The sequence below is a fragment of the Gallus gallus genome, chromosome 3 (genome assembly GCF_016699485.2).
Source record: "Gallus gallus isolate bGalGal1 chromosome 3, bGalGal1.mat.broiler.GRCg7b, whole genome shotgun sequence".
Classification (NCBI taxonomy): domain Eukaryota; kingdom Metazoa; phylum Chordata; class Aves; order Galliformes; family Phasianidae; genus Gallus; species Gallus gallus.
Genome location: NC_052534.1, coordinates 16,432,389 through 16,454,566, shown reverse-complemented (window position 1 = coordinate 16,454,566; position 22,178 = coordinate 16,432,389). Strand labels below are relative to the sequence as shown.

The following is a 22,178-nucleotide window of genomic DNA, read 5'->3' as shown; positions in this document are numbered from 1 at the left end:
GTGCTTCTTCTATGGCTTCTGCAGGATTTCTGTCTTCTGGGCTGAATGTCAATATTGTCCTTGAAAGACTAAGTTTAGATACTTATCAGAAACCATTGTACCTGGCATTTTATGTTGCTATTTACTCGTGCTTTAGTAAGCCATCTTTCTAAGTGTTGATAGTCAGAACATGAGCAAATACAAGGATTTCAGTGAATTGAGCTTGCTTGGATGTGGCCCTGAGTTATTGCTTTTGCTAGCATCTGGTAGCTGTCAAAGCTCATGTACTGTCTGGATAGAGATGACTTCTATACGCTGTTTTTCTGAACTTTAGTCTTCCATGTAAAGATGAACAAAAATGCTGTTGTGAAGATGAGAGAAAAACTGTGTCCTGAATACCAGAAGTTGCTGGTACCAAATGTCGGGCAAAACAAATGCAGGTAGGGGGGTCTGACTTTGTTTTGCATGGAGAGAAGTTGCAAGACTAAATCTGGGCAGCTTACAAATGCCAGTGCTGTTTAAGGAGCCATATCGTTGGTGCAAGGGGAAGGATCTTTTTCCATCCACTCCTTTCTCCACTCGGGCAATGGCATATTAGACATACCCAAAGTCACTGAACTGAAAATGAGTGGTCTTGTGTTGCTCACAGGACAATGTTCTGCTTTTTTGCTATGCTCAATGATCTTAACGCCTAAAATGCCAGAACTACTTGTGTTAAAAGGATGGTCTATAGAAAAGGTACAGCTTTGCCAGAATAGCCAGGCTTCTATTTGCGCCCCAACAAGTGCATTGAAGGTATAGCTGGGCATCCTCCTTTAATGCTAAAAGCTGAATATCATGCTTAAAACACTTCTTGTTTGAAGTGTAGCTTTACTTAAAGAGGCAATACAAACCTGGTGTAGAACAATTCTTGGATCTGGCAGAAAGAATGAATGTTAAGGCAGGGTTTTGGAGGGCACTGAGGGTTTTTTTTCTTCTGGAAAAGCTTTGTAAACAGTGCAGGAAATCCTTCTGTGTTTGAATTTACATAATAAGGACAATAGTCTTAAGTTTCTGTGAGAAATTGGCTATATATTAAATACCGATGTGGAGAGGGGGTGGCTGCGAACTTACATTTGCATTATGGGATTGTTTTTAATCCTCTCTGTACAATCAGAGCTGTGCTTGTTCAGTAATACATCCAGCTGCATGGAAGTGGTGAAGCCGGTCAGCCTGCCGCGTGTGCCAAAAGCTTTGTCATCATCAGCAATGTGAGTGTGTTGGTCTCCCCTCCGCAGCTGGGCTCCATGCTGGCTTCAGTATGGCTCCGTGCTCAGCTGGCAGGCTCCTCACTACGTTCTCTTTTCTAGAACTAATGCAAATTTAGTTGCAATAAAAGGCAAAAGTGTTTTTTTAAAAAAAAAACTTGTCAGAACTAAAGATCCGTTTAAAAATGTGTCATTTTATGTGCCTGAAACTGAGCATTACTGCAATAAATAACAGCACGTATACATGCAGGAATAGCTAGCATACGTTGATTCTTATCATCAAATCTGCTCCTCAGTGATTAAGGCATTACCTGGTGGCAGGGTAAGCCTTTCTGTTTTCTGAATTGCATGGTAAACCTGAGTTTGGCTTGAGAAGGAATGAAATAGTGTTTGGTAGCTGAGAATCTGCTCTCTCAAATAGCGTTATTGTGCTCTCTGATGTGTCAGTTGTCATTTCCAGGGAAATAAATAGGAGGCATTACTTTTGTCCCTGTCTTTTCTTCGCTCCTCTTTGGATCAAGCTCCAGCCAGCATTGGCAAGAAATACTTCACTCAATTTTAATAAAATTCATTAAGGAGGGAGATCCACATTAGTGAATCTGAAGCTGTTCCTAAAGAACGTTTACAGGAAGATGAACACTTTTGCTTTAGGATGTGCTACAGCAAAATAGTATTTCAGTTATGCTTGATGTGTGTGTTGTCTGACATAAAATATGCTTTTGATTTGAGCAGTCTGGTACAGCATTAACAAGTAAAGTCCTGCAGCTTTGTTTCCATGTGTGAAAAACAAAGAAGTGAAAAGAGAATACACTATTGAAACAGCGTAGGTAGTTGACTTTGCACTTGGTATCATTTTCTGACTTTTCACTCTTCACTTAATATCGTAATAGTAGCTTTAAAAAACTGTTGTTGATTTTTTTTTTTTTAAGAGGGAGTACTTCAAACAACAAGTATAAGCTCCATTCAGTGTTACATACAAGTAGTACGTTACCGTCCGTCCAAATGATCGTAGAGCTCTGAACTTGTGGGTGCTGAGCTCTGCTTTCTGGGGATGGCGACAGGGCCCGAGGGGACGGCATGGAGCTGTGTCAGGGGAGGGGCAGCTGGGGGTAGGGACAGGTGCTGCCCCAGAGGGCAGTGGGCACGGAACAGCCTGCCCAGGGCAGTGGGCACAGCCCCGGTACAGGTGCTCAGGGAGCATTGGGACACCGCTCTCAGACATTGGGTTTGGGTGGTGCTGTGCAGAGCCAGGAGTTGGGTTCAGTGATCTTGTGGGTCCTTTCCAACTTAGGATGTTCTTTGGCTGTAGGCTTTGAAGCCTAAAATAATGTGTTTTGCAGCTTTGTGTCAACTGTAAAAACATTTTCAGAAGAGTAACAGGGGTAAATACCAGTGGGTAACTTCCTAGTACATCAAATGAACCCTTGTGTAAAAGGCACAACATTGTATACTGCAAGATTAGAGACGAGATTTAAGGTAATAGTCTCAACACTGTGCCTTTATAGACTCGCTGGTGTCTTAGTTAGCAGCACAGAATCATAGGAAAGTTTGTGTTGGAAGGGACCTTTAAGACCACCTCATTCCAACCCCTGCTATAGGCAGGGACAGCTCCCTCTAGACCAGGTTGCTCACAGCCCCATCCAGACTGGCCTTGCGTGCTTCCGGGGGGGGGGGCACTCACAGCCTTTATTAGGTTTACTTTATTACAAGCAATGGTTTAATCTAGTCTTGCTGTGAACTGTCAGGTTATACTGATAACTGTTTGTTATCTTCTTGTGTTTATTTAGGATATACGACTCAAATCCCGAACAACCGAATATATTCCAGGTAGAGCAACTGGAACGTCTGAAGAAGGAATTACCAGAGTTGAAAAGCTGTGTGTGTCCCACCGTTAGCCACTTTAAGTCCATATCTCCATGTAAATGTCATCATAGTTGCTTGGAAGAGAAAGCTGTAGATAACTTGCAGAGTGTTCAAATGCAAAAGGACTGAGTCTAGGCAGAATGCTGGTTTCTATCTGTTTAATTGTGACCATTGAAACAGTGCTGTCCATGCCTTCGTGTTTGTTTGTTTGTTCATTTTAAGTTTCCCAAACAGCAATAACTGCATTCCTCTCTCCTGACAGTACTTGTTCAAGTTCCAAACAAGGTTAAAGTATTGAGCCAGCTGTAGCTGTTGCTCCAGTTTACATAGTTTTAACTTTCTCATAATCAAGTCTCAAATTTTGAAAACAAAATTAAGTATTAACACTAAGTGTATTTTAATAATAAGCACTCTGAGGAGTGGAATCTCAAAAACCACATTGTAGAGAAATTACAATGAGCTGGTAATGAAAACGCTTAAAAAATATATTGATTTGACTTAAATTTTACTTGAATAGTGCAGCTTGTTAGCCTGTACCTGACAACAGGAAATGAAGAGTGGTCGTAAGGCACATATAATTAGATCTGGCCTGAATAAATTGGTACCTCATATATATATATATACATATATATATAGTATGTATTTGCACTGAGACATCAATGCGTACAAAGCTTTGTGCCATTTCCAAAACATCTGTGTATTTTTTTTTTTAAGTAAATTGCAATGCATGTGAACTCATTTCCTCCCCCTCCAGTGGACATTCAGGCTGCTGCCATTGTTTCCTGATTTGCCAACCGAGTGGTACGGTGTCTGTGTGGAGCAGTGAGGGGTGAGCCATCAGAGGGACATCTCCCATTTATCTCACGCAAACCTGCTGAACGTTTAGGAACGTTGCTTATAATTTTAATATTAACAGAATTACAGAAATACCTTCAGTGGTTGATAATCTTTTGCACAGTAACCTTAATAAACAAAATACGTACGAATGCACAAACTCTACAAAATGCATGCTTTAGTTATAAGCATGGGATTTAGGTGTTTGAGGTCCTTGCATCTTTACGGTGCTAGTTATGTGTGAAGGGTGCAAGGACTCACTGAACTACTTCATTTTTTTTGCCTAAAACCACAAGCCTGTTATTCACAAACATTCGGAGGAGGAAAAAAAAGCTATACCATACATGGTTTGTCTTTTTCATATGATATAAGCCACTAGCTTTTGTATTTTGCAATATTTGATTTATTATTACTGTTGGTTTTTCTTTTTTTAGAGCAAGAATCACAAATGTTCTGAATTCAGATAATCTGTATGCTGTTGGCTGATACCTATCCCTTGTAATTTATTGCAAAGTCATAGTTTAGAATTCTTAGTAGAAATACATGCATGTCCTTTTTCCTCCTGGAGTTGCAGGTCATGCCAACACAACAGCAGTAACTTTCTACTGAAGTGTTAATGTATAGTAAGAATGGGAAATATTTATTTTTTTTCTCTTGTAAATTGACAATGAAAACAATAGCGTGTACTATATCTTTATATACAGTCATTGCAACATAGAACTGATTGTACAGAGTAAAGCCATTGCAAATACGTGCTTGAGCTCGCACTTCTGAGCAGTTTGAAACAACCTGTTTCAATTTGCCTTGTGTATTTTAGTATTTAAAGTTTGTCCTGCACAAACAGCACAGTAATGACTAGATACTTGGAAGCTGTCTTTTGTATATTAAAAAATAAATTAAATCTACCTTCAGAACTGTCCAAGCTGTGTTTTTTTGGGGGGGAGGGAGCACTGAACTTCATTTTTGAGATCAGGTATGATCACCTGTACCTGCTATTGAATACAGTGAGTCTAGATTGCTGACTTAGCAATGTGTGTTGTTAATTCTTATTTCTAATTTGTATACTCCTTATGGCTTCTTTTGAAAGTTGTTCAGGGCTCTCCCAGCTCATGTGAAAGCACTCCCAGTCACACGTGCTGCTTCATGAACGCTGGGCACTGCAACCACAGTGCTGTGGAAAGCGACAGCTGCAGCGTGTGGAGGTGATGCTACCTGAAGCACGCTCTTGGAGCAGTCCCATGCCATGCTGAGAAGGGCTCAGAGGCACCTCAAAAACTTTATTTCTTAGCCTTCAGAGGGATGAGGAACAGTATTTGCCTTTTCTGCTTTTCCTCTGGAGAGACCAGAGGAAACTTTCCTAAGACATCGTCTGAGGACAAAATGAATCCTGTAGGAGACTTGCCTTGGACAACTATACAGCACTTGGAGGGAAAACTGTTGAGGTGCCAAAGAGGATTTTTGGCTCTTGGGCAACTGTACCACTCCTGCACCCTCGTATGTGTGGTCACGCTGTGCTGATGTCCAGTTGAGGTGTAGGCTCCCTGGCAATGCAGGATTTGTGCTGTGACTGTTGAGCAGTCAGACTGTCAGTAAAGTAAGCGTGTTGTTTGGTGAAAGGCAGCTGTCAGTTTTCCACTTGGCCAGAGTGTAGATCAGCGTGAGACACGCTGCCGGCTGAGAGCAGGGAGCCAGGAGAGAGTGCAACTTGTCCGATGGAAAGCAGTGCGGGCTGGAGCACGGTTCGTTGTATTCCAGCCAAGGGACAGCTCCATTTATTAAACTCTTTCTGGTTCGATCCGGAGCTCTGATTTGTGGCACGTGAGGCTGGATTTCATTTCTTCAGAGCGTTTCTCCTTTTCCGGGCTCAGAGCGGACTGTATGGGACTGTTGGCAGCTGCGGTACTCCGTACTCTGCCTCTGTTCCCCCGCACTAAGCGGGAAGGAGGAACGATGACGTTTCCCGGTGTGCCGGCCGTTGGGAGAAAAGGTTCCCACACGTGAGATGCTCGCGCTGCCGCAGTCGCGCCGCTGATCTCCACACGGACGCGCTGCCACTCGCGCAGCGCGCACGGCTCCACAGTCGCATTCCCGCGCCGGCACTTGGCTCTCCCGTGACGTCCCCCCTCGGGTGCAGCACACGGCGCGAGGAGGAGCCCCCGCTGCGCCCCGGGGGCGGCCCGAAATGGCGGCGGGGGCGGGCCAAGATGGCGGCGGGCGCGCGGTACTTCTGCACCGCGGGCCGCGGCCTCGAGCCCTTCCTGGCGCGGGAGGTGCGCGCGCGGCTCGGCGCTACTGAGGTGAGAGCGGCGCTGCCTGCGGCCGTACCCCCCCACACCGCGGCGGAGGGGGGGGGGGGAGCTCCTTAGTGCTGACAGAAAGCTTGTTTCCGTGTGTGTCTGCGTGTCTGCTTATTTCCCTAAGGTGGACTATGTCTTAGGAAAGGTTTTCTTCACCACCGCTGCGGAGCCGGGCGAGCTGAAGGAGCTCAAGTCGGGAGAGCGGCTGTTCCTGCTGCTGAAGAAGTGCGTCCCGCTTTCCGTTTCCAGAAATAAAGGTACTGCTCGCTGCTCGGCTCTGGAAGCCCTGACCCTAACCGAGACCACTCAGGTCGGAACTGTTTGCCCTCCGGTGTGCTTTCACATGCTTTCCTGCGCTGAGAACGGCCTTAAAATGGCTTTAAACATCTGTCCTAGCTGCTGGCACGGCGGAGCATGCAGCCTGTGGCATTGAGCTGCTCGCGGGCTCCAGCTCTGAGGGCCGCATCCAACCATGGTTATAAGCTTTGAAATGGGAATATTTAAACACGTTTTCCCTTAACTGGTTTCAAGGTTTGTACAGGAATTGGCCTCTGTGTTTCTCCTGTCTCTCTTGTCGTTGCGAAGTCAGCAGGACCACCCGCAGGTGTAAGGTTAGGTGCATCGGTGACCTGGCAGGATCAGAGGCGGTCTGATGACTAGCAAGAAGATATTCCCTTTATAAAAGAGTAAACTCGCAGCTTTGGGTCTGTGTACGTCTGTGGCGTAGGCTGCTGCCCTGGTGGACTCACACCTTGATGGCACCTAAACATGGTCTGTGTTGACAGCTGTTCTCATGCTGTAAGAGAAGGGCTGAGATTGAATTGCTTAAACTGAAACTGCTTTTTCTTCCAGGGAAAATGCTGCATGAGATTAAAAGCCTTCTCACTGAGGAACCCAAATCCTGCCTGGATGTTATCGCTACTTGGAGAAAGCTTCGTAGTCATGAGGGGAAAAAGGATGAGGCCTCTCAAGAAAACCGATCGCCTCACAAGAGAAAACCAGAAGAAGAGATTAATATTGCATCTAAAAGACAGAAAACAGAGCAAGTAAGAGAGATTGCGTCTGAAGAATGTCAAGCAGGAGCTGGAGAGAACTGTGTGGTATCGGAGGAGGAGAGCGATCAGGACTGCCAGGCTGAAAGCAAGGCTTCTTTAGAAGGCCCTACCAGAAGTAGCATAGAGAAACCTATTGAGAATGAGAAGCAGAACTTCAGTTTCAGAGTTTCGTGTCGTTGCAGTGGAGCAATTGCCAAGATACTCACTTCACAGGTATGGTAAAGTATGTGTTCTCAAAGAGTTTAGCAGAGGTGAAAGGAGACATAGTTTATTTGCAGTTTAAATTCTGTTTTGGAGTAACAAACTGATCTAGCCTTTCCCTGTCTCATTTCAAAGAGGAAAAAAAGCCTTAAAGCCTGCATTTACCATAAGCAAGTGGAAATACAAGTGCTGTTGTTAACTTCAGAACATTGTTACCCTGTTTGTTTTTCAAATCAGTGCCTTTTAATGAAGACTGGTAGAGGTCGGAGGCTGAGTAGCGGGGCAGGTGAAGCCTGGTGGCCTGAGGAGCAAAGTGCACGTAGCTCTCAGCTGCCTGGAGGACTACTGCAAGGACAGAGGAGCTGAGCGCCTTCCAGTTGTGGTAGTTTGGAAGGGTGCTGCTTTGGGTGTTCAAAGACTTTGTTTCTCAGGAGAGTGATGTGGCCCTGGGACGTGCTCTGGGCTGTGGATCTCAGCCTTACTGGGCCCCAAACCTCACTTGAATGATGTAGAGACTTTGGAGGTGCTTTCCATCCAGCACTATTCTCAGCTGCACTGTATTTTCACTGTGAAAAAATAATAATAGAGGTAGCTGCAGTTTATTTAGGTTTCTCTTACCTGAAGATAACAGTAGTTATCAGTAGATTTTTTTTTTCCTCTACCGAAGTTGGTGCCTTGGTGTATGGGAACTGTTGAATCACAGCCTGAACCTCTGATTGACCACCTGAGGCGAGTGCTGAGTCAGCTGCGGGGGCACAGGTGAACGCAATTTCACCTGAGTGACCGGAAGGGGTGGAGCCTGGCTCCATCCCTCCTAGACCCCATTTAAGGGCTGACTCCTAAGGAGGAAGGATCTCTAGCTGGAGATCCTTCCTCTTGGAGCCCTTCTGTGAGCCCAGGATATGGGTAAGATCTTTATTTCATTTCTCCTTTGTAATGCAATAATCTGTCTGGTCCAATACCTGTATACCTGTTTGCCATACACTTGGGAAGATGGGACGTGTGAGGCTGCCAGCAGCAGTGTTTGCTTAAGTTTGTGCTGTGTGTTTGAACTCCTAGTCTGAAGGCAGAGCCTTCCAGAGGTGACAAAAGCATTAAAGCTGAGAATTGCACTTACACATAGGTAGGTTTCTCTTTAGGTGATCCAGCAGTTTACAATCACGCAAAATACTTTGCGTGTGATGTGTGACCCTGAAATGACTACAGCTGTTTGTTCAAACTTGGGCAGGACTTGAATTTCAGCTTTCCACCCTCTAGGTGAGTAGCAGTTCTGAGGTGTTTGCACATCTGTTAATCTGTGCTGTTGTTCTTTTTCTGGTCTTTGTACAATTTGTTTTCTATGCGTAAAGAAGGACTCTTTTCTTTTCCTGGGTACTAGTACCTTTTCCTAGGTACTTACGAGGGTTGTGCAGTCAAGGCTGTGGTCTGCTGTTTTCATAATTCTTTTATTTTTATTGCCTGTTCCCGGTCTTTCCCTTTGCAGGAGATTGGAAGAGCAGTTGGCATAGCGCTAAGGAAGCAGTTTGGATGGCAGGCTGACCTGCGGGCCCCTGACCTGGAGGTAGGGCATTGGTCTGCTGAGTGGCCTGTTGCTTCATCCACAGTTGTCCCCACAGTCCTTTATTTTTTTTCTCCATTCCCTTTGCTTGCAGTACCACAGCCGCCTCCCGTTTGTCTTTCTGCTGCTGAATTCAACTAGAAATCATCTGGTAGTGCTGAGCAAAGCTTTTCAGCAGCATGTATACACACCTTGCAGAGCACTTTAGCTCCAGTCATAAATACTGGAAAGGCCAGTGTGGGCCTGCACTGACTGGGGGAGGATCCACACAGGAGACGTCTCAGGATCTGGCACTCATATAAACTGCTTGAGTCTCCACATGTGGAAAGTGGAGCTGCCTGGAAGGATTAGCTGTGTTGGCCTTCCAGCTGCAATGCTCCTTAATGGCACTGCTTTTTGTAGAAGAACAGAGAATAGAAAAGGGCGGGGAGCGAATGGCCAAGTGCTGATATGCAATCAGTGATCTTTCCTTACAGTAAGTCTGTAGGTAAAAACATTATTAAAAAAATAAGTAGTTTCTGTAACAATGGAAGTGCTTGCTGATGGATTCCTGACAGAAATCCTCTCCTGGATATTAAATAATCTTTGAACCAGCCTTCAGTTTATCTCGTGTGATTACTTCCAATTAATCATAAATTTGTAAAGCATGTATTTTTGCTCTTAAACTGGGATTGGAAACTCACAGAATCATCTTCTGTGTCCGGCTGAAATGAGTTGAAGCTATTGCCATCTCCGGTTGAGAGATTCTGGTTTTATTCTTTCTTTCAGATCTTTCTGCATCTTAATGACATTCACTCAGTTGTGGGGATTCCTCTTTTCAGGTAGGCATTCTCATCACTGCATTTGTTTTGGCAGTATCAGAACAGGCAGAATTTCTAAGTAGTCCCGCTGTCCTCTGCATTTAGCTTTTGGATCAGTGTTCTTGTCATCTGTCTGGAGTTTACCTGAGCACGTAGGCCAGACTGTGCAGTGAGCACATGGCTAAAAGCAGACTGGTTTCTGTCTGTCTGCAGACCTGGGAAGATCCATTCTTTTGGTAATACATCTTATATGGCCTTTTCTGGGTGTCTTATCTTACACTGATTTTGGTGTCTACAGGCTTCCGTTGGCAAACAGAGAGTATATCAAAACAGCAGGCCTGCGGTCAACTGTTGCCTGGGCCATGGCATCTCTGGCTGAAATAAGTGTAAGTGAACGTCGATGGCAAAGATGCAGAGCACTGCATAAGGGTGGTTTGCTGCTTGGCAGGGCTGAAGCTGGAGTTCTAGAGCAACGTGTTAATCCATATGGGTAGAGGTTGCCTTATGTGTGCTCAGAGTGCACTGTCAGACCTGCTCTATAGGTCCAGTCTTTCTAAGCACAGTGTTATCCTTGTACAGATGTTTAAATTGCAAGGGTTTTTTTCACTGTTCAGGTGTCAAAGCTAGTTTGGGGTTGTCTTTGAAAGGAAAGCAGAAGCCACTGTGATCCACAGGTTAATTTGTAATCAGCATCTGTCTGCAGTCCAGTCATGAATTTTCCCTAGGTGTGACCTCAACACTAGATGCATTGTATTTGCTAAAACTGTTGATGTTTTATACTACATCGTCTTACAAGCAAGTTTGGCCTGGTAAAGCAATGACTTATTATCTGCATTGGATGCAGTGCAACTGAGTAGGAGGTCAGTCATCAGCACGTGACTGAGTACACTTCGTATTGAGGGAGGAGTGCGTCTCGCTCGGTGTGTGACAACCCCTTTATTTTTGTAGGTGGGTGCCTTTGTGCTGGATCCCATGTGCGGGCTGGGAACCATCCTGCTGGAAGCTGCCAAAGAGTGGCCTGTAAGTGTCTCACTCACAATAGTGAGGGATTGAGCAAGAGTTCTTATAGATGCACCAAGAAAAAATCTCTACTGTAGCTATACCAACGTCCATTAATGAAAACCTGGAACCAAAATAATCTTTGTAGACTGTTGTTTAAAGTGTCTTAGTACAGACATTCCTCCACAGGGATGTAAAGCAAAGTCCTACGTGTTGTGCCAGGTGGGTGCAGTGAGCCCTCTGCTGATGGTCTGCAGGGCTTCTGTTTGGCATCCATGGCCCTTCTTTTATGAATGCCTGTCCTGGAAATGGAGGCGTCAGTGTAACAGTGCAGCAAATTGTCTAAAAGACTTTTTTCTGTCTTCTCTGAACAGGAAGCCTGTTACTGGGGTACGGATACAAGTGATTCACAATTGGAGGGTGCGAGTGTGAATATTAAGGCTGCAGGCCTGGATGATAAGATTGAGTTGTTTAAAGCTTCTGTGAAAGGTATGCGTGTAAGCTTTCAGAGTGAGGCTTTCGAAGTGCAAAGTCTTTTGTGGTTCAGTGGTTGTATAGGTGCTCAGAGCAGGGCTAGCCCTAAAGCCACGTTCGGATTGCTCACCTCATCCAGTCAAGTTCTGAGCATCCTGAAGACCCGTGGTCTTCCCTTTCATCTGAAGCCTGCACTTTGGCCAACCCAGCCTGCTGTGTGATTGGCTTTTCACCACAAGGGTGCGCTGCTGCATCATTGTCAAGAAAACTAAATTCCCCTGGGATGCAGAAACTTTGATTCCCTTAGAGCTTACTGCTTTCAAGTATTCCCCCAAAGTGATTCTGGTTGTAATGTAATTACTGGGAGAAAGAGTGGGGAGAGGAGGATCCAACATGTGGCTTTTTGCCATTAATACCTGTACATTTAAACATCTATGCTTGAGCACTTGCAAGCTTAACTCTTACTTTGCATTTTGCTTGTAAAGATTTACTGTGTGTTGAGAAGCAGCAGTTAATTTGGAACTGTGCAGTGCCCTACTAGGGAAGTCTTGCTGTTGAGGCAGACGTATCACCAGTAACAGAGAACACTGGCAGCTGGGCAGTGCTCTCATGGATTTGTCTCCACCCAGTCTGCATTAGGTTGGTAACTTCATAGTGTTGTTTGTGAGGAAAAGAAGAGGAAGAGCTGTGAATTTAGTGGCGTAACCCATGAAAGAGCTGGCAGAACATTCTGTAAGGTGAATGAGGGCATGGCTGCTGTTCGTTCTGCAGACAGTCAGATGTCAAGACCTACCTTTATTCTGCAGCGCTGCCTCTGCCTTCAGAAAGCTTTGATGCTGTGATTTCGGATATTCCATTTGGGAAGAAGTTCAAGATCACAAAAGACATACAGCTCCTACCAGATATTCTCCAGGAGATGGAGAGGTATGTGTGGCCTGTGGTGGAAATGTAATGATGGCTTGTGGTCTTAAATCCAAACCTAACGATGTCTGCTTTGTTTGAAACGCTCTCCAGTTCAGTAACATGATCCTGTGCAGACCGTGAAAGTCTGAGTCCTTTACTTGTCCCTTAGAGGCTGTTGTGACTTGTCTTGGAAGCTGTGGAAGTGCTGATGGCAGTGCAGGCTAACAAGGAGTGAGATTGTTGTCTGAGCCATGATGGTATCACGAGTGAAATGAAGGAGTAAAAGAGGGTAACTGAGCAAAATTTAAAGCATGGACAGGCAAATAAAGCAATAAATGTTTCTCAGTTGAGGCCCATATACAATCGTATGCTTTCATTTTGGGTTCACAATCAAGCTTCTACCAGCCTGCCTTGGCAGGAAAGATCTCAGACTGGAAAACAGTGATAGGCATTTTCCTTTTTGGCACTGTACTGAAATATCCAGCTAGCCACCTGGTCCTGTTAAGATGCCTCTTGTCATATCTCACCCTATCATTTTGTGGCAGAGTTAAATCAAGATCATAACAAGTTGCTTCTAACGGGCAGTTGAAGCTATCTGCCACCTAATTTAACTTTTTGGCTGAAAACAAGCCCTTTCTTTAGGATTGTTCAGCAGATGTTGGTCTCACTCACACAATGCAGGAATGTATTGGGAAGATGGCAGAGAAGGTGAGGGAACTCCAAAGAATGGCAGGGCAGCCTTCTGTCTGCTCACACTGACTATCCCTGCTTTTGCCCATGTTTCACATTATCTTCTGGCCTCATTTGCTCTGTTGGGTCAAGAAGCAAAATACCTTCTTGAGAAGGTGGAGGTGAGGAAAGGACTGTTACCATGAGAGCCCTACCAGTAAGACTGTTCGATGCACTTGCTGTGAGAGACAGGGTAGCCTTTTCCCTTCTTTCTAAGCCAAGTGTAGTGTTTATTTTATGTACTAAGAAAAAATAAACTACAAACAGGTTAATTTTCCTGTTTTCTGTGTCTGACAGACATGAAGGGTCAGTTGAGTACAGATAGGGACAGACCTTTTAACATTCTCAAAGGGAAAGGGCAGCTTCAGAATTGCTGTAGCAGCCTGGAAAGCTCTCCCTCTTGCTGTAATGAGAAGCTGTTCCTTTGCAGTCCGGTGGGGGCTCAGGCCTTGCTTCTTGTTATGAGACTCAGTCATTGGAAGAATATAAAGAGTAAAGAAGCTGAGTCCCTCTTCCCTACTAACCAAAGGGAAAGAACTCCTAAGGTCAGGAAGGTTTGTGAGTCAGTAGAGGGCCCGGTTTTCCCATTCAGCTGGGGAATTTAAATTCCCTTGACTCAGCTCAGTAAGCAGTATTTGCAGTTACACTCAAATGTGTTTAGGTGTTTCATTGAATGCAAATGATGTCTGAAGTATCACTGTTGTTCTAAATGGATCCAGGCAGGATGAACACCTAACCTTGATTATTTTCTGCAATTGCCAGAGTGCTTCGTGTTGGAGGGATTATTGTGTTGTTGCTGAATCAAGATCTCCGTAAGCGCATGGATGGCATTGCCAAGACTGTTGAAAATGAATCTCTTAATGCCATTGCTGATGGTGCAGGTGAAACGACCGCTGTGAAAGCCTTGAATAATGATGGGAATTCATCCTCTTTGGGGGCTGGAATTGAAGAACCTGTTCTCAGCTGCGGACAGATGCGTTTTGGGTCACTGGTGCCAGATGGCATCTATGAAGTTAGTCTTGGAAAGACAGATGCTTTCATATACAAATACAAGAAGATCTCTACTGCTGGGAATAAGTAGCTTTTGTGCATTGTGCCAATGTTGAACTTGAATCCTGATAGACTTGAAAGCAGCATGGCAGTGAACTGGTGTAACTCTGCTAGTCCAAACTCTGTGCCATTTGCTAGCTCACCTCAGTTTACTTGAGTGTACTAGGCTGTTGCTTTTCTCCCTCTGGCTTTTAGATGGAAGATTCATATTCATGTTTCAAATGTTTTTAATATAAACTGCTGTAACAAGACAGAGTCCTCAAATCCTTGTTAAGGCAAATCCTCTCAATATCAGGATGAGTTCTTCATAAAGAAAGACTTCAAATGCTGTACCACAAAAGCGTGGTAATACTACGTGTAAATAGGTTTTCACCTCCGTTAATATTCTTAGGAAGTGTTTCTTAAGAAATCTCCAGTTATTCTTGAGGACTGGACAGAGAGCCTTACTTACGTGCCTTGCAGTCTTGTATTATTTTAAAGCTATCTGATGATAAATCTGAATTGTCACTATTCGGATATCATGCTGTGGAAAAATTAAATTATTTTTAGTATGAACTCCTTGTGGGGTTTGCATGTATCTTATAGGAATGCTTCAGCTTTTAGTGTGAAAGCTTATTTCTATCAAGATTTTGTTTTTCCTTGCTTGATAGCATTGCTCTAAGGGCAGAGTGTAGAAGGCAGAAATGCTTGCAGAATGAGTTAACAATTAGAGGTGACTTCTGTCTGCAAAGAAGCACGTAGATTTTTTTTTTTTTTGGAAAGGGTGAGGCCTTTGTTTATCTAGTCTGTGCAGTAGGGTTGCTGAGGGTGCACTTAGTCCCACTGTTGCTGTCATTGATGATGTTGCAGAGCATTGGTCCTGGTACTGAACTGGGAGAAATACTGCTTACCTCCATCCAATCCGGACATTGAGCCGTTGACCACCGCTGTCTGCGTACAATATCATAACCAGTTCCTTGTCCATCAAACGATCCACCTGTCAAGTCCATATCTTTCCTATTTGAAGAGAACAGTGTCGTGGGGACCATGTCAAAGGCCTTGTCCAAATAGATGACATCAGTGGCTCTTCCCTTGTTCACTGATGCAGTTACACTGTAAAGAAGGCCACTACGTTGGTCAGGCAGGACCTGCACCTGGTGAAGTCGTGTTGGTTGTCTGCTATTACCTCGTTGTCCATGTGCCTTAATATAGCTTCCGTGAGGATCTGTTCCATCATCTTCCTCGGCACTGAGGTAAGGCTCACTGGTCAGTAATTTCCTTGGTCATCCTTTCTACACCTTTTAAAAATGTGTGTGACATTGCCTTTTTTGCAGTCCCCAAGGGTTTCACCTGACTGCCATGACTTTTCAAGTATCACTGAGAGTGGCTTGGTGACACTTGTACAGGGGAGACTAATCAGATTGGTGACCACATCAGCCAGCTCCTTCAGGACTCTCTATTAGATGCGTAAACCATTTTGATAAGAGTATTATTGCATCCATTTGCTTTTGACAAGACAAATACGTAAGTAGGTTAAATATGGCTCTAACAGGACCTAATAGTGTTCAGTGAGAATTTTGCTCTGTGCTCAGTGGTAGAGCCAAGCACAGAAATGCAGTGAAGGTGAGCTCCAAAGCTGTGCTTAGCTCTGATGCTGGTATATCCTGCCCTTGCTTTCTGGTGTCTTGATTCTTCCTAATTCAATTTATTGATCTGTTGGTTTTTAGTCTCCTCTGTACAGCTGTTTGCTGAATTTGCCACTGACTTTTTCTGCTGTTATTTAATGGATGGTTATTGCATTAAGCATCAGTCTTTTGTTTTTCTCTCACTTCTCCCTTCTCTTCCCAACCCTATGCTCACAGTACGTGTGCCTCTTTTTGTTCAGAGCCCGTGCCTCTTGTGAAGCAGTCCAGCAGTCCCAAGAGTCCAGCCAGCTTTTTTTCCTGTGTCCACCTGGCGTGAAATACCGCTCTGGGTAACAAATGCATGGATGCCATGCACTGAGGGCAACGATGGCTTTCAGGTGATGGCTGAGGATTGTAGTTTTGGATGAGTTGTGACAGATGCATCAACATAGCACTGAAGTATTTTAATTGTGGGGACTGGCACTGTCAGTTTGAGTGCTGTCTGACAGATCGGAGTGGTGCTTTGATCTGTTCACTCACCTGTCACTTCCATTAAGCACTGAAAATGCAAAGCCGCTCCCCTCTTGCACTCACCATTCCTTTGTTGCTGAGGTGGCATTTTGCCCAGACGGGAGATGCTTTCTGGGGCTCTAACTTCCTGCTGCATTGCCTGTAGTGAATGCTTGGTAAGCATCTGACCATGCTGTGATCCTCCTGGTTTATGAACTCTTCCTGCTTTGTAAGAGACCACCTCCAAGCAGTGACATTGTAGCTGTAAATGTTTTGACAGAGGCAGGTATGCCTCAGAAGAAAGAGACCTTCCAGGAATGGAGTCATTTATCCCTTTCTTGCAGGGCAGACCAGGTGCTCAGAATGGAAATCTTGGTTATTGACAAATTATGCAGGAACTCCATATACAAGGGATATATAAGTATGTATATAAAAGATGCAGGCACGTACTTTTTTAGTTTTAGAAAAAGGTGTATTTGGGCATTGGGAAACAGGGAGGGGCAACAAACCCTATCTTTAAGATCAAATGCAAAATGTACCGAATCATAACATTACACAAAATGCCCTGGGAAAAGAGATACAATCCTGTCTAGGATTCATCTGGCAACAATGACTTTTTCTTTATTTCTTTACTTACAGATAAAATAGAAATAGTGCAAAATATTGATGCAAGTGAAATAATCGCTTTGATATTCTGAGATGCAGCAGAGTGCAAATAACAAAAGAAATGCCTTAATAATCAAATAACCCAATCAAAGCACCCAGCTTTGTTGGTACAAGTTATCTTGGGTAGCACCCAGGTTATAATTACTGGTATTCATGTTGTTCTAGTGTATTACCCAATTGTGCTAGACTGAGCTGTAGCTCTGTGGTTGTGAATTGTTTCCAGTTAACTTCTTGGTTATTACTTTTAAAAATGAAGGATTCCCCTCTGTGACCTCAGTCACACCTGTCCCTTCAAACTGAGCATGATAGCAAAAGCCTCTGTTCACGATCAGACTTGACCCACATGGCAAAATCACACTGAGCAAAAGTTGCAGCTGTGATGCAGAATCCCCCCTGTAGGAGCAGAGCCCAATGCATGCTTCCAAGGAGCCAGGAAAAGAGTTTTGCATGTGCTGTGTGTAATCTGATCTGAAGGTTATAGAGCAGGTAATCCACCTCGGTGGGTGGCCCTCACCAGCCTCCCACAGCGTAGCTCTGCAGAGGGCAGCTGGGGGGTAAGTCTGTCCCCAGCTGGCTGCAGACTCCCACCTCCCAGCCTTGGCTCGCTCTTCATTAGGCATTTTTCATCAGACTAGGATTTTCATTAAGCTGCTAGATCAGCTATGCACAGCAAGCCTTTCCTCAGGCCTTTGCTTTCTAAACTTTTTAAAGGAAACAAACAAAAAGAAAGCTATGCCTGTGCATTACAGCTGCTCAAATCAAAATATTTCTTTTGGCATGAGAGAAAGCATTGTGCATAGCCTTGTGAGCTTGGATGGTTCAAGCTCACACTGGATTTTTGTTAGGGGACGTTAGCTTTCCCTCTGTAAACAACCATTAATTTTACAGCTAACTTTTTTTTTGTGTGTGTGTGTGTGTGTGAACGTGTTCCCCTTCCCTACCTCAGCATGAAGCATTCAATCCAACACCAAGGACTGCAAGCTCTAGGGAGGGCCAGCTCTGCTCATGAGGAAAGATATCACTTTGCATGTGATGGGGAGGGAGCGGTTGTTTTAGTCCCACGGTCCTGCTGCATGAGCCTTGGAACACTTCACAGTTGGTTTTTTTTTTGTTTTGTTTTTTTAATTACTGGTTGTTCCACTTGTGCAAGTGAATTGGTTCACGCAAGGCCCAATAACTGGAGATGAGAAGGAAAGGTGTGTTCCACTTACTGGCATCATATGGTGCCTACTCAAGGGAAACCTGGTGAAGCCTTCACACATAATTAGCTCGCTAGAATGGCGCATTACCGTTACATGTCATGAAAAGCAGAAGACCTGCAATGTGCTGGATGAGGCTTTCCCCTGCAAGGAAGCTGGTTGCTGCCATGATGCACCTGCAGAGATCAGCTGCAGCCATGCCCTGGGAACATAGTGATTCTTCTGAAGTCTGTTGCCACCAAAACAGAGAAATAAAAAGTTGGGTTTACAGTTAATGTCTCTTCCCTTGCAGGAGAAAGGGGAGAGATGCTTAGAAACAGGCATTGGCCTGGCCGGTGCCAGGCAGACCCACAGAAGGAGCAACTCCATACCTACAAGTGCCTGTAAGTAGAAAGCAATCCTCTCTAGGATCAAACCAATGAGACTGCTGCATATGGATGCTTTTGTAGCTGTGCTATGAACTTCCCAGTTCTATGTGAGCTATGTGGTCATGCAGTTTCAGCCACATAAGATTCAGGATGTAAGTGCAACATGGATTTATGCAAACACACCATGATAGACTTTGTTCTCTATTTCCTCTTTGAGCTTAAGGTAACTTGGATGGACATAAATGCTCCAGTTTCTGAAAGCTGGGGAGTTTCCATGCAGATGGGTTTTGCCATAATTATTTAGCATGTGGCTCCTGATGTCACCTCTTGAAACATCTGCTGCTGGATGTCCTCCAGAGATGCTGGAATGCAGGTTCCCAACCTAAGGTCTGCTAATTCCTGCAGGGGCAAGGGGAAAGGCAACCTTTCTACACAAGCTAGCATCTCATTCCTGCCTTGTTCTTAGGAAATGGACAGAGTGAGCTGTCCTGATCATTTAGGGAGCAGGTGACATTTGTACTGCTGGCTTGTCTTTGACAGGTTGAAAGGGATGTTGCACAAGCATACTTATTGGCTGACAGACCTGCTATATGTTAATAACGCACCTCTGAGAGATACCTGCTGGAGAGGAAGATGAGGTGCTCTGGTGCTGGTAATGCTCCTCCTTTCCTACAGCCAGCTCTCATTACAATTGGCTCCTGTCAGTCCTTCTCTGCCCTGCTCCTCCCAGTACCAGTCCCAGTGTCCAGAAACCAACGATGGCCAGCAGCACTCAGAAATCATTTCTGGTTACGTGGGAGCATGACGAGTACTTCCCTCCTCTTTGCCCCCCTTATCCGCGGGATACAACTTCCATCAGCAGTTTCCCTCAGCAGCCCGTGCTGGCTGGGGCAGCAGTGTCCATGCCACTGAACTTGCGGGGAAGAAGAAAGTAAGGGCCAGAGTGACTTTATTTATTTATTTTGCAAGGCCAGCCATTTCTCTCATTTTTACTTTCCATGCTCTTCAGAGACACCAGCACATCCTGCCACTGGCACCCTGCTCCTTGACGTGATACCACAGAGGTGACTGCTTTACAAGGAGGTAAATGGCCATGCAGCTGTATACAGACAGTGAAGGCAAGCAGCACAGAGGGTCCCATCCTGCATAGATGCAGCTCCTTGAGCTTGCTCTGGTGAGGTGGTGCTTTCTTCTAACCATTGGTTCCTAGCTGCAGATTCATACCTTTAGATTTAAAGAGGAAGCATGCAAGGAAGAAGCTGAGTCTTCAGGGTATTCACGTTGTGATGGGGAGAGAGGTATTTTTTTCCTGTGGAGTGCATTCCAGTATAAAGACTTTGTGTTTCAGGAGAGGCAGAAAGTGTTCAAGAGGCACTCCTGCCTTTTTACACTTAAACTGGGAGCTATCCCAGGCTTGGCTCTTCTCCGTGGGCAGCAGGAGTATACCACATGGGGGGGATGCAGAGGGGTCTCTTCACCTTCCTCCCACCTCCAGATCCAACCAGGCCCTCCACATAGCTTCCCTTCCTGCACATTCTTCAGGGCACAGCTTATGATCACAACCAACACGCAGTGTTGACGTTGGTGTTGTGGACCTTAAGTGGCAGCCAGACATATGGGTTGTGAGTACACTGAGCCCTGGAACCAACGCTGCCTCCAGCCTCAGTATGTTCTGTGGCTGTGCGGCGCTGTTGAGAACAGTGAGGGCTCGCGGTCCCTGGAGGCACCACAGCAGTACATCACAGCAATTAGACTGGGGGAAGTCTGAGGTGAGAGCTGTTTTTTGTGTCTCTTGGTACACGTGAGCTTGGCTGAAGCTGGAAGGAGTTGCAACACCAGCACCTGTATCTCTAGCGGCTTCAGGAAGAGCTGTTTGCCTTGCTCTGCCTGGTTGTTGTGATTCAGGTAAGGCTGACAGCCTCCAAAGGATGGAAGGGCAGGGAGCAGCAGCCCAGCCCGACCCTGTGGCTCTTGTGGCATGGAACGTGTCCTGCCGTGCCTCAAAGCCCGAGAAGCTGCCGCCTCCACATTGGTCCTTGGCACAGCCATCATGTCCCTGCGGGCATTCGTGTTGAGAAAAAGGAATGGGGAAGGTATTTGGGTGAACTGGAATCAGAGTGGAGAAACCCACACGGTTTTTTGTAAGATCAGAGAAAGCCCGGGCAGTAGGTGGGGATGGAAAGCAGGCTTTAAGGGGAGAACTGAGCTCGGCGCCCGGCTGCTACCGCCACCGCCATGACGCGAGGCACCGCCCTCACATCCCTCATGATCCCGGCCCCGCCCCGCCGGGCCTCGCGGCTTCACTGCCTCACGCGGAGCTGCTGCGGCCGCGCATGCGCCATAAACACATACCCGCCACTCCCCGCGCACGCGCGGCCGGCTGGGGCGGGGCGGCGCGCATGCGCGTTGTGGCGGCGCAGCGCCATGTTGCCGGAGCGGGGCAGGGGGTGGCGGTGAGCGCTGCGGTCGGGCGCCCTCGCCTCAGCTGCCCTCCCCCGCCCGGGGCCGCGGCCGAGCGGGGCTTCCCCCGGCACCATGAGCGGTGCTGGCGGGCGGGTGTGTGACCTGTCCCGGCGTAACCCCCAGGAGGACTTTGAGCTCATCCAGCGCATCGGCAGCGGCACCTACGGCGACGTCTACAAGGTACGGGCCCGAGGGTGGGACGGCGCGGTTCGGTTCGGCTCAGCGGGCGACCGGCGCTCGGGATTGGCCTCCGTACCTGCGGCCGTGTGTGCTGGGCCCCGGGACAGCTCCGCGTTTGGGCCTTCCGTCAGGTTCCGGAGCTGCGTCCCATCGCTGCGGGTGCCGGTTCGGGTAGATGTGTCCAGGGCTGCCGCTCTCCGGGCCCGGTGCGGGTTCTGAGGCGCGGGAGGCACCTGTGCGTGCCTCAGGTGGTAAGGCTGAGCCCGGAGCTTCCTTAGGGGCGGGCTTCTGGAAGCGTTGCTTCTGCCTTGCGCTTCCCAAGCGGCATCGCAGTTTGTTTGCTTAACGAAATCGGTTCTGGTAGGCAGGGCTGTGCCACAGCGGTCCGAAGTATTCTGCGATGGGAGGTTCAGTCGCTTAAAAGTAGTGCTGACGTTACCTCTGCCTTGAAGTGATTGTCCCTGGGGTGGCGTCTTGTTTGGGTAGAGCAGTTTTTACTTCAAGCTGTCTCGCTTGGATGTTAGAAAAGCTTCAGGACCTTAACCCTCGTGTACCTACCTCCCTTCTTAGTGCACTAACCCCCAGCTCCATTAATTGCTTCACTGAAAAGAGTTATTGTGTTGTCTTGCCTATCTCGCCAGTTTGGAGTATTAGTGTGCTGTGCTGATAGCTCGCCAAGCCTGTCTGCTTCACACTGCTTTTCGTTTTCCTGCAAACTGCCCACTTATTGCAGTTTGAAACTGTCCTGCTGCCTGCAAGCCCTTACTGATCGGGTTTGCTCCGTGCTCTGTATGTGACTGACAGATGTGAATTCTGTCTTCTGTATCCACAGTTTTATTCTAAGGATGTCACCTTCAAGCATAGGTTGAATATTTCCACTCACGCTACCACTACGTGAGTGAGACCTGCTAGTTTGTGTTGAATTTGTCATAGTTTTCTTGGTGATTATCATATTTACGTTGCTGTCACCTTTGGTTCACTGCTTGGTTAGCAGCCAGCATTCAATGCTGCTGGTAACTTTTTGTTCTCTCTCAGAATGGATTTGTCTGTGTTTCGTGTTACCATGTGACAGCTGAGATGGAAGGTGATGTATTAGAGCAAGGATATGTTGGACTAAGTTTAAAAGTATTTATTTCTTGTTGACAAAAGTGAGATAAACACTTTCTTACTTTACAATTAGGTTGTGGATAGCGTGGGGA

At 46.1% G+C, this 22,178-nt stretch overlaps 3 protein-coding genes and 1 long non-coding RNA gene across 35 annotated transcripts in view; 3 read left to right on the top strand and 1 right to left on the bottom strand.

Annotated features, from left to right (window-relative positions):
* The window catches only part of GPCPD1 (glycerophosphocholine phosphodiesterase 1), a 42,057-nt gene extending 37,223 nt beyond the window's left edge, over positions 1–4,834 (top strand). For 11 of the 12 annotated variants that reach the window (XM_419376.8, XM_040697035.2, NM_001398248.1 and 8 more), the window contains one exon: positions 3,014–4,834. In XM_419376.8, coding sequence (XP_419376.3) covers positions 3,014–3,218 — 205 coding nt within the window. In that variant the 3' untranslated portion in view covers positions 3,219–4,834. Of the gene's footprint in view, positions 1–313; positions 420–3,013 lie in introns of all 12 variants that reach the window. The other variant, XM_046938760.1, reaches the window with a different exon arrangement.
* A 1,273-nt stretch (positions 4,835–6,107) lies between these two features.
* Positions 6,108–14,544, top strand: THUMPD2 (THUMP domain containing 2). 4 transcript variants are annotated; one of them, XM_025149411.3, is made up of 11 exons: positions 6,108–6,220; positions 6,361–6,477; positions 6,806–6,887; positions 7,073–7,488; positions 8,960–9,037; positions 9,803–9,855; positions 10,133–10,220; positions 10,783–10,854; positions 11,208–11,322; positions 12,114–12,231; positions 13,702–14,544. In XM_025149411.3, the coding sequence occupies exons 4-11, from the start codon at positions 7,078–7,080 to the stop codon at positions 14,018–14,020; spliced, it is 1,254 nt and encodes a 417-aa protein (XP_025005179.1). In that variant the 5' UTR covers positions 6,108–6,220; positions 6,361–6,477; positions 6,806–6,887; positions 7,073–7,077; the 3' UTR covers positions 14,021–14,544. The 4 variants fall into 4 exon arrangements, with proteins under 4 accessions (XP_025005179.1, XP_046795515.1, XP_419375.5 ...); XM_046939559.1 differs by having other exon boundaries at positions 6,806–6,991; XM_419375.8 differs by lacking the exon at positions 6,806–6,887 and having other exon boundaries at positions 6,345–6,477.
* Positions 14,545–16,698: 2,154 nt separating this feature from the next.
* LOC121110398 lies at positions 16,699–21,255 on the bottom strand. Its single transcript, XR_005858812.2, has 2 exons — positions 21,056–21,255; positions 16,699–20,392 (listed from the first exon to the last, which is right to left on the bottom strand). It is a non-coding gene; the product is annotated as an uncharacterized LOC121110398 (long non-coding RNA).
* The window catches only part of MAP4K3 (mitogen-activated protein kinase kinase kinase kinase 3), an 80,311-nt gene continuing 78,877 nt past the window's right edge, over positions 20,745–22,178 (top strand). For all 18 annotated transcript variants that reach the window (XM_025149408.3, XM_046939541.1, XM_046939542.1 and 15 more), the window contains exon 1: positions 20,745–20,979. Coding sequence is in view for 17 of the 18 variants with exons in the window: in XM_046939541.1 (XP_046795497.1) it covers positions 20,872–20,979 (108 nt within the window). In the remaining variant the exon portion in view is untranslated. The remainder of the gene's footprint in view (positions 20,980–22,178) is intronic.

Bases quoted from the DNA above. Each gene is read 5' to 3' on its own strand.
- THUMPD2 (XM_419375.8), top strand. From the start codon at position 6,128: ATGGCGGCGGGCGCGCGGTACTTCTGCACCGCGGGCCGCGGCCTCGAG. The intron at 7,489-8,959 runs GTATGGTAAAGT...TTCCCTTTGCAG, and splicing joins CCAAGATACTCACTTCACAG to GAGATTGGAAGAGCAGTTGG. The intron at 11,323-12,113 runs GTATGCGTGTAA...TTTATTCTGCAG, and splicing joins GTTTAAAGCTTCTGTGAAAG to CGCTGCCTCTGCCTTCAGAA.